Below are 11,034 nucleotides of genomic sequence, written 5' to 3'. Positions count from 1 at the left end.
GGCTTGGAAGCACAGATTTACCTAACTTGACAATGAATGAGTTTGATGTCAAAATGAGTATGGACAAACATGAGTTCTGCTAGCGAGCTACACTCGAGGCAAGAAAAAATCCAAGTCATTTCACAGATCAACTTAAATTGACAGTGAATGAGTTTGTTGTCAAAATGTGTTTGTACAAACATTAGTTCTGATAGCGAGCTACACTCAAGGCAAGAACAACTCCAAGTCATTTTAGGAGTTAGAGGATACTCTAGCAGGGTTAAAATAAAGCCAATAAGAGTAACAAAAGATATAATGTGGATTTGGGTGCCTAATCAACATGGCTCAATAGCCTTTGCAAAATGCAGAATTTATAACATTGAGCTGGAGTCAAATAGACATGGTTACAGAGCTATGTCCCAGGTACCAGGTATCTGTTAATCACATGCAGCCATTTAAATGAATGGTCTGTTGTCAAGCACGGCACTAGCATGTGGATAGTTGACATTTAAACAAAGCTCATGAGATCTATGGGCAACTCAATCCATGATTAATAACTGAAGGAAGATCAGCACAAGGACGACCATCTGCCCATGACAAGAGACCTCGGTCTTGGTTACTTGTAACCATATAAGGAATATAATATATTCATCATTTTTATATGTTCCTTTCTAGGAGCCAAACCAAAGAACTGACAAAAAAGAATCGGGTCATGATCTTTTTCTCACTTTTTCCTTTTTTTTCGTAAAAAGGACACTCGACAAGTGCATATGAACATGAACAAAAAAAGACAAAGGCTGTCTTGTGGCCAGAGACTTATCTAGATATATTTGAAGCAAAGAAGCTAAAATGTCAAACAATGCCAGCAATATTTGAGAATGATTAAATTCACTTAGTGCTTAAATGCAACAGTCATTAAGCTTGCAACAAACCAAAGTTAATTTGTGACAAATGAATGATGTAAAGAATTAGATTATCTGAACAGGAAAAAAATCCTCATAACTTTAAAAACAGAAGTCAAAAATTAATCTTCATTCATGGCAAGGTCTTAACAATATTGTTGATGTTCTAACAAAGTCACTACTACTACTGCAGCTGCTACTGCTATGACTACATTTAACTTAAGAAAAGTGAGCAAATGATGAACATGAAATTCGTGACTTCAGTGAAAAATCACCCAATTTATCAAGTCATTCAAGTCATAAGTTCCTTTCAAGTTAAGTGTATGCTATATTCATCTACACCTACAAATGCGATCACCAAGGTCCCAAAACTAAGTTGGCGATCCAGAAGTAACTCGCTGTGAATAAACAAGACTAAGGACAGCGGCCCAAAAGCTCAAAACTTGGCAAACATGCTTAGTCAAGAAGCAAGAACAATTTCACCTTGCCCATTGATGTGGTCAAGGAAACAAATAAATGGATCAGTACTAAGTCTCCGTGGATGGCCCTTGTGGACCCTATGTCCCTCATCCTCATGTTTTTTCCATGTTCATTTTGTGCCTCTTGAGTCATACTACCTCATTCTTGTAAAAGATATTCACCTTGAGACTAGAAACAACAGTGCAATACTCTTTATTACTGAAAATTACATGACCAAATATATAATTTTTAAAGACCAACTTGTTGTGCTGGGTTGAAGAAATAGAAAGAAATATGATAAAAGAAAAGAACTTAGTCGGATAAGGTACTTCCAGGAAGCTTTCTTAAAGATAGTGATTTTCTCTTTTTTAGGTGCAAAAGGACTCTTGAAAATCCAATCCAGGATATAATACCCAACACAAAGGTGATGTAAGATTGCACTTTTTAATCACCTTTAATCAAGAACCACACCCAACAAGATGAAGCATAGAAAGAGAGTTTTAAGAAAGTATAGAATAGAAAGTCTGAATAAAAAAATAAGTTAATTCTTGATTTCAGATGTTCCATAGATTATAAGAGTCTAAATGTCGCATAACTTCAGAAGCGATGCAACCCTTCAGAATTCGAACATCGCATATGATTCTTTTCAGAATAGATGCAACTTTGCAGAAATTTTTAAACATTGACAAGTTTCCCAACTGCTAATAACTATACAAGAGTTTTAAAAAATTAAAACTTTAGATAACATATATTTTATCAGAAATAAAATACTTAATAGAGTTTTATCTGTTTAAAAAATTCCTATTATTAGAAAATATATTAGTTGTATGACAATTTTCAGAGAGTTTGCTAAACGCATGTTCATCTAAGAAGCAAATATATAAACAGGACTCAGCAATTACCAGAGAGTTTGCTTCCCGTCTGAATGGAAAACCAAATGTCATAAAAAAAATTGGCAAAAATGCAATATAGCAGACAATACTTTTGCTCTACTTAGTCTACCATAATGTAGGCCAGGAAATAGACCATGAGATTCTACCAGACGAGATCAGATTAAATGCAGAAAAGAAATGGGTGGAGGTTCGGACCACTTGTGTAAACTGATATATAGTTCCCAAAAGTAGGTTACTTTCCCTAATTGGTTACGTTTTCCTTGGCACAAAAGACCCTTTAGAGGAATGCATGAGCGAACAATTCTTTTGATGTGATAGCATGCATCCCAACCCCCAACAACGTTATCCAAAACTTGACATAGAAATGACCCACCTGGATAAGCATTCGATGCACCAGTGAGCCAAGGACTCGATCTCTTCAAGCCATCATCCTAGTTCCTGCACACCTTGGCTTTTCATCAAGAAAACCAATCGATCCATTCCAAACAAAATCAGGCTTTGCTGGAAGATTCTACCTAAAATTATTGTGAACCACCAGTATCTTGATCATTAATGGAAGCTTTGCGCCCGGCAAGTTTGCATGCAAAAGGCTCCAAAAAGCATCAGATCGAAGCTACAACTCTTCTCATCATTTACTAGAGATCCAGACATGAAACAATCGCCGAAATGGCAAAATCTCACTCCTGTCTTCACGTTCGTCGATCTAATATAAACTCGCAATTACTGAAATTTAACCCTCACTGTGATGGCTCCTATGGCCTATATATACATATATATTGGTACATTCCTATGGCCAATATTGGGGGAGGGTTCTTTATGCTGGATCAAGGCGTTTTCCATCATCTTCAGGCCCACTCTCTGAAACAAAGGGCAGCATGGGAAGGTTTGATGGTTGCTGTTCATACTCTAAATTGCACAAAAAAATTTCTTGAGGGAGATTCCAAGTAGTCATCACTTGGATCAATGGTACCCTCTTCTACAGGATATTCGTCAGACTATACCCAATCTGGAGTTTTTCAAGGCTGGTCATGCTTACAGAGAGGCTAACCATGCAGCAGATTGGTTGGCAGGCAGAAAGTAATTTGGACTTGACGTGTGGAGCCTTGCTGCCTTCAGATTTCTCAGTAATCTCACAAAAGGACACCATACGCTTCTACTATTTCCGTTAGGCTTCTAGTTCCTTCCTACCGTAAGTCTCTAGTTTTTTTCCTTGTTCCTTCCGTTAGACTTCTTGTCCCCTCCCCGCCCTTAAAAAAAAAAGGGGGAAAAAAAAAAGGACAACAAAACCGGCCACCTCATGGAAAGGCTATACAAGAACCACCAAAATAAATAAAACGTACATATAATTGCTAGTATGACAGAAATGGACTTTTTCAAAAAATATAAGAGAGCAAGACGTATCGGAGGAAAAAACAATCTACTTTCTTGATAAGAGAAAGGGAAAACTTCTATTAAAGAACTATCTATCTTCTAATTATACAGCTGATACATCCCAGGACCAAAACAGAAAACATAACTCTATGCTAACCAAACATGAGATAAGCAGGAACTGTGAAAAGGGAGAAGAAAAGCAACACATTGGTTTAAACTGTCCTCCAATTCTACAACTAGCTAGCTAATATCACATAGCTAAGTTTACAAAAACCATGCAACGACATGAACATAACAAGAAGCTGAAGAAAGACAACATTTCTAACTAAGACCTGAAAGAGAGCATAAAATGTTTTTGTTTGTTTTTCCACGATGAAAATAGTATGGGGAAGAAGAACTTAGTAGGATGGCGGAGGACGAGGAGCGGCGGAAGCCCAAGCGCCGAACACGTCATGCGGCAGCTGACCGTTAGGCAGTAGATTCGGCGGCAAATTATAGAGCGGCGGCATCGAGCTCGGGTCCGTTCCCATCCCCCCATGCGACTGCTGCGACGACGAAACTCCGTTGGCCCCCGGGCTCGGCTGCAATGGCATGCCCTCCGATCCCGGCGGGGCCGCCGCCACCTCCGGCTCCTCGTCCCCCAGGGGCAGCCGCTCGAAGGTGGCGTTGGTGAACGTCGCCGCGATCACCATCACCGGCCCCGAGGCGACCAGCTCCCCCACCACACTCCCTCCGACCACCTGCCCCTGCCCGCCGGCGAGGTAGACCGTCAGCCCCGATGCCCCGGGCGGGGACGGCGGCGGGAGGAACGCCCCCGAGAGGGAAAGGATCTCGAAGCGGCCGTGGAGGGTGACCACGGCGCCAGGGGGGCGGCGGGCTGGCGGAGGGTCACGTTGGTGACGACGCCGCTGCCGCTGAGGATGGACACCCCACGCTGCCGGCGGCGCGCGAAGACGGCGACGGCGTCCATGATGTCGGTCCCGCTGGCGATCTCGAGGACGTGGGAGCGGAGGGAGTTGGGGCTCTCCCTAGTGATGATGATGGGGGGCTTGGGCTTGTTCTTGGACCCGGGAGGGCGGCCGCGTGGGCGGCGGCCGGAGCTGCCTCCCCCGCCGGAGCCGCCATCGGCGAGCTCAAGGCCGGCGGCGGAGGAGTGGTCGTCGGCATTGGTGCCGGCGCGGCTGTCGTCGCCGTCGTTGTTGCTGGCGCTGCTGTTGGGTGTGGCGGGGTTGGGCGGGGGGTCTTGTTGCTGTTGTTGGTCGCGGCGGTGAGGGCTGAGGTGGGAATTGTTGGGGTTGCGGAGATGGAAGGGAGGGGGGCCGGCGGCCGAGGAAGTGACCACCGGGTCCACCCCTCCCATGCCCACGCTCCCGGTCCACCACCGGTTTGCCAGATCGTCGATTGTCGAAACTCACACAAGCGAGGCCAGGGAAAGACGGGCACTGCTTGATTATGATGTAAAATCAATCACCGTTCAAAAGCCTGTTGGGTGGATTCCGGGTACAAGCATGCCAATATTATTGTTATTCTGATACTCCTCTTTCCTTCTTTCTTCTTCCTGCTTCTCCTTCTAGATCTAGTGGCTATACCTTCTTCCGGAAGCTTCTGCCCTCCTCCTTCCTAATTAGCTACTACTGCCCTTCTTCTTCCTTGATGATCAGATGCCGTGAAGGGATATTCCGGCTAGAATAACGAAACTCCAGCCCCACTCAAAGGTCTAGCTACAAGCTTCCTCTTCCTTGCACGAATCCTATTATTCAGTGAAATATCTTCCGGCCAAATGCAAACCATAGGAAGAGGAGGTCGATATAAAGAAGGGGAAAAGAAGACACAGAGAAGAGGACCAGGAAAGGTCGAGAAGGTCTCCGGTTATAAAGTGGTTAGAAAAGAATAGAAGCACCTGCTTGCAAGTAAGTCGTCGTCGTCTATTTCATATGGATATGGGAGTCCAACTACTCGAACAGCGAAGCAACTGGGCTTTCGCTGGCGATTAGAAGCCTTCTCTTTTCATAAACAAAACCATCGGCAGGCTCCCCCTGGCCTCTCCGCTTTCTGACTCCACGGACTACGGCCGATGCAGTACAGGAATGATCCCCTCCCGGGACACACTGGCTTATCAGAAGCAATCACTCTCTCTCCGGGTCCGTTTATCTCTCTATATATCCAGATCCTACCACCCATCCACTATGAGAGAGAGAGAGAGAGAATGACCTCTCTTCCCTCGCTCTTCGCTATGGTTTCTTTCTGGCGCTCCCTTTGTGACAGTTGGGGCCCCGCTTTGGTGGAATCTTGGTTTTCCCCGTATACCACCTCTCCCTCTCTGTCTCTCTCCATTTTTCTCGCTATCTTTATCTTTATTTCCATCGGGACAGAGAGGGAGAGAGGAGAGAGAAATGTCGGGCTGGGCTTGGGCCATCGGGGGGGTGGCGTGGGGTAACGTGCGCATGACAAAGTGGGGCGGAGTGGGAACACGTCACTGTCTCGAGTCCCGACGCGGTGGCGAAGGCCAAGGTCCGGAACGGGCATCGATTAAGGGGCCCACGCGCCTCCCCTAAACACGGCCATCGCATTCGGCCAGCCTCCCATGACAAGCTTCATCACCCACCACTCAACCCACTAATGCATGCGTTTTATGACGGATAATGCTGTTAGGAATTTTGCATGCGGCCCCTGTTTGATCGATTATTTTCTGTCAAAAACAAACTCCGACGGCCGATGACCAGCTCCCGTAACTCCATAACAAGAAGGATTACAAACTGGTCTGGTTAAGTAATTGGATGAATCTTTAGCAAGAGTCATAAATGGGCAAGTACTCGAGTTAGCTTGGTACGTGTCGGGCTCTGCTCAGATTGGAGTACTATATCGGTGTTGCTGCTGCTAAGGCACCATCTATCTTAGACCAACAAAAGAGTACTCGAACACAGCTAAAAAATCATTTTGTTCTATAATACATATAACATTTCTTTGCATTTTGTTAAATAATTAGTGCGATGCCACCACTACTTTCTAAGGAAAAGAAAAAAAGTTTGATAGAAAAGCCATAAAATACCTGCACTACATTTATTCTCATCTCTCGATACTCCTATCCTTGCATGCGCTTACCCTCTCAAATTCTCCACCATGAATGACATAACGATGAGTTGAGCGCTTGTTATGGTTGACTTTATCTTTTCATTATCTTCCGTTACTTTTGACCAACCATTTATCGGCATATAATATTCTATATAGATCAAACAAATTGAGTGAACTTTATATAAATTGAGTGAACTTTATATAGATCGAGCAAATTGAGACGGACTATGTCAACTCGTGGGAATGCATCAACCGGCCACCAAATACAAGCCGGGCAGTTTTGACTTACTGATGTGGAGTTAGGCAGGTCTAGCTTTATTTTATGAAATTCTGACCTGGTCAAAATCTGATCCAGGCAATTTGCAATTTTGAAAGGCTTAAATGATCGGATCTCCAAGATTATTTTATCCGAACACGCAGAAATTCAAAGGATTATATACAAAGTTGTCATCATTACACTATGTTTATTTGTTATAATCATCATGATACTATTTCAGCTGCATGCTTATTGCCATCAACTCCACCTTGCGGGGCAGAGCTGTGTAACTATGACTGATGCAAAGAGTTCCGTGGCGCACCAGACTTCCGAATAAGGAAACTGTACCGACCCCACCCTAGCAATCAAGGTGCAGTTGGTACCCACCGGTTGAATTGGCCCTCTGAGTTGACAGGATGAACTGATGTGGGTGCTCTGATTCCCTGTGTGACGTGAATGCACTCGGCTTTACGGTTGGCCCAGAGGTAATCCTGTAGGACATCAGAAAGTGGATCTTATCAGACATGGGGCATGGGAGCCTGCAGTGGAGAGGACACGACTGTAGCCCGCAGAGGTTCCAATGTTGGGACTTGGAGCTATAGAAATCTTAGAGTGATCGGCTGGCTCACGGATTAAAGTTTAATGGATTCAAGCTTATAATATATGGTATTATATATTCGGGCAAGTGCTCGGAAGAGAGAAATGCATGTCGCGTCACATGGGCTTAGGGAGCAGGAGGAAGACAAAGTAAATGATATAAATTAATTAAAGCTGCAGTGGCCGTCCACTTGTCCAAGGCCTTGAGCTAGATCCTAGATGCCTGTGGTCTGCCGTTCGCCATCTATGGCCATTCCATGCCTCTGCTCGCATGGGGTCGGTTTCTGGCACCATTAATCCACGTTGCCTCTGCCAGACACTCGATAACCATCTCTCTCTCTTTTCCTCCTCCTTTTCCCGGATGAAGGGGATCAAGACTGCAGCAATATTAATCCAGTCTGAAAGCTTGCATCAGTTTTACTTGTGTTGAGCTTGCACAGCCTAGTCACTTCTATTGGTGATCTCTGTCTTACCAAGTGATTAATCACTCATTTGTGCACCCACTTTTGCCTTAAATATAATAGCAAAGTGATAAACAAAGTGTTAATTAAGTGAGACCTGTAGAAAGAAAGGAAGCAGCATTAATTTGACTTGTGAAGATGTCTCTCGGTTAGAACCAAGACCTGTTTTCACCTGCTGGATGTGTACCGCCTTGGTCAAGGCAAGCATGTTTTCCACGGTACAAGCAGAGTGAGAAATCATATCTTGATTCTCTCAATATCAAAACTAGACAGATATGAGCGGCTACGATGAAGATCTCAATATCCAATTAAGCACATATGGATAGCAATGTTGAAGACCTTGGTATCCAATTAAACATATATGGGCAGCTATGAGGAAGCATCTATTTATCTTGTATCCTTTTGTCATATGATTACTATTATGGAAGATTTCTGACCACATACAGATACGGTTGGAGTAGACTGAAGACCATCAGAATGACGTTCTTGCAAAATAAGTCTCGATCGGAATTGGTTCTGATGAGGATCCTCTAACGATCAAGTCAGAAATCTGGTGCAATAGAGGAGAAGAAGAGAAAATCATAAGAGGGCACAAGTATAATGGGCATACACGCATGTTGGTGCAAAAATCCGCTTGCACCGGAGAAGCTGGAGTCGGGGAAGCCGCGGTCGCCGCCGGGACCTGCAAGGGAATTCTAAACCGGAGGTGGGGTTGCTCCGGCAAGACCCTCCGACGCTCAAGTCAGTTTTCTGCCTCAACAAGAATGGAGTGTGGCCATTCTCGAAAAGGCACTGTAGAATAAGATGTCGGCCGAACTTCCCCGATGAAGAAGCCAGTTCCCTCGATAGCTTTTGGACCCTCCATGTGGACGGATCTTCCAACATGGCAGGCGCGGGTGCGGGCCTGATCTTGACCAGCCCGGAGGGAGTCGTCGCGGAGTACGCTCTGTGGTTTGAGTTCCCCGCAACAAACAATGGAGCGGAATATGAAGCCCTGATCGCAGGATTGAGGATCGCCAAGGAGCTTGGAATAGGTCAACTCCGGGTGCACACGTAGGAGTCCGGGCGGAGCTGCACTTGCTGTCGTCGGTGGAGCCCGGCTCCCGTAGGAGTCCGGGCGGAGCTGCACTTGCCGTCGGCGGTGGAGCCCGGCTCCCGTAGGAGTCCGGGCGGAGCTGCACTTGCTGTTGGCGGTGGAGCCCGGCTCCCGTAGGAGTCCAGGCGGAGCTGTTCTGGTGTCGGCGGCGGAGCCCGGCTCCCGTAGGAGTCCGGGCGAAGCTGTTCTGCTGAGGATTTCGGCTGTGGGTATTTTATACCCAACAATGCACATACCTGGGGGTCTCCTCTTTATCTCTACTTATAGGGTGATTGATGATGTGATGGACCATATGAATCATATTAGTTGGTAAGTAGACCTTTAGCCGGCGCATAACTGGCAAGGAAGGTGACGTGATGCGGGCTTAATAGGCGCGTGGGTGACGAGTGGAATGGCGGTAATATGTCCGAACTTGATATGTTTGGACAAGAATTATAATTAATTTATGGGCCTGTTCTGTTGTCTGATGTCTGATATCTTCTTTGACACCGAAGTTTGGAGGCCAACAGAGGTCCTTACTATTAGATGGAGAGCGCTGGCCAAGAAGGGAGGTCGGCTAGTTGGTTCGAACCTACCCATAGGTAGGAATGTGGATATCAGAAGACTTTTTAGAGGATCCTATTCGAAGGGTCAGTATGACAGGAGCCATCTTCTCAAGAGTAATAGGTTATAATAGTGAAGGACTCAAGGTTCGATTAGGAATAAGGATCGACTCAGAATCCCTAAGAATAACATCAAAATTGAGCTTTCATTGATCTCGAGCTCGATGTCCGGATGGCTCATTATTCGTGCATTCTCCGAGAGTCCTCTCTGCTCTTTCATTAATGGGGGGAACCAAAATCGAGCGAGGAGGGGCGGAAAGTTATTCTGACTATCCCATCATGTGGAGCTGTGCAGCATGTAGTCAATTAGGAGAGGTCAAGTGATGTGAATCTATCTAGCATGTGGGTCGCAAGTGGGATAATAGTATGAAAGGGTGTACCCTGACTTGACTTATGCAGACAAAAATCATAATTGATGCGTCTTGATCCATATTTTAGATGGATGGTCATTATCCAGCATGCCGAAGCTCAAGAATTTACGAATATCCTCATCGTCGGATGATATTGACTGAGGGGATTGGCCGATCTGTCTGGACCAGTCTACCCATTGGTTGACTGCGATAGAGGTTGGTGGCCAAGAAGAAGGCTAGAAGATCCTCTAGAGCGGACCATCTGAAGTTAGCAGGAGGTCAGACAAGTGGGGCTCAGCGTGACCTAAGGGTCGATTTATCCCATCGCACGGGGCTCGAAAAAAGGTCAATCTTTCGATGTACGATAAGTTATAATAGCATATGATTCAAAGACTGATTAGGCATAAGGATTAACTCAAAATCTCCGGAGATAGTCGACCTTCCTTGGCTCAATGCTTGACATCCGTATGCTACTTTTGGGGGGGGGGACCGATTGATGTATGGATCGATTAAGGTGTTGGAAGCCATGGTCGAGTCAGGGATCGGTGTCGCAATTTTGGCTAGGGCCCCATCTCCAAAAAGGGAGGATTAAATTCAAGGGTGAGAGGATAAGAGGTCATTATGATTGTGTCCCATCACATGAGACCATGTGAGGTGTTTAAATGTCTCTGACAGCAGCCATAAATTTTCTCGACATGCAGCTGTGGAAGGGATGATGATGCGACATGATGTGTGACTGATAGGCGGAATGACTTGACTAGACAATGAAGCCTAACAGGTCCACATGGGGGATCATTTAGTGTTTTTCAGCCTGAACTTTAGGTGGAGATCATTCATCCGATCCTTAATTGTTCTTTGAAGTGGGCAACCAAGGATTTGTATCTTTTGGTGGTGTTTGCTGTAGAGACCGAAGTAGGCAAGGTGATGCCAAACTTCTAGGGGGATCGATTTCGTCAAGTGGTTGGCAAAGACAAGCTCCAGTTATAGTGGGATACC

At 45.4% G+C, this 11,034-nt stretch overlaps 1 protein-coding gene across 1 annotated transcript; it reads right to left on the bottom strand.

The window, feature by feature from the left end:
- Positions 1-3,791: 3,791 nt before the first annotated feature.
- LOC105044351 (AT-hook motif nuclear-localized protein 20) lies at positions 3,792-5,934 on the bottom strand. Its single transcript, XM_010922210.4, is given in 2 exon segments — positions 3,792-4,475; positions 4,478-5,934. Coding segments are annotated over 2 exon segments (960 nt in total). The 5' UTR covers positions 4,965-5,934; the 3' UTR covers positions 3,792-4,002.
- Between the last annotated feature and the right edge of the window lie 5,100 nt (positions 5,935-11,034).

The sequence above is a fragment of the Elaeis guineensis genome, chromosome 5 (genome assembly GCF_000442705.2).
Source record: "Elaeis guineensis isolate ETL-2024a chromosome 5, EG11, whole genome shotgun sequence".
NCBI lineage: Eukaryota > Viridiplantae > Streptophyta > Magnoliopsida > Arecales > Arecaceae > Elaeis > Elaeis guineensis.
Note: the sequence above shows the minus strand (reverse complement) of the source record. Positions and strands in the feature narration are given on the sequence as shown.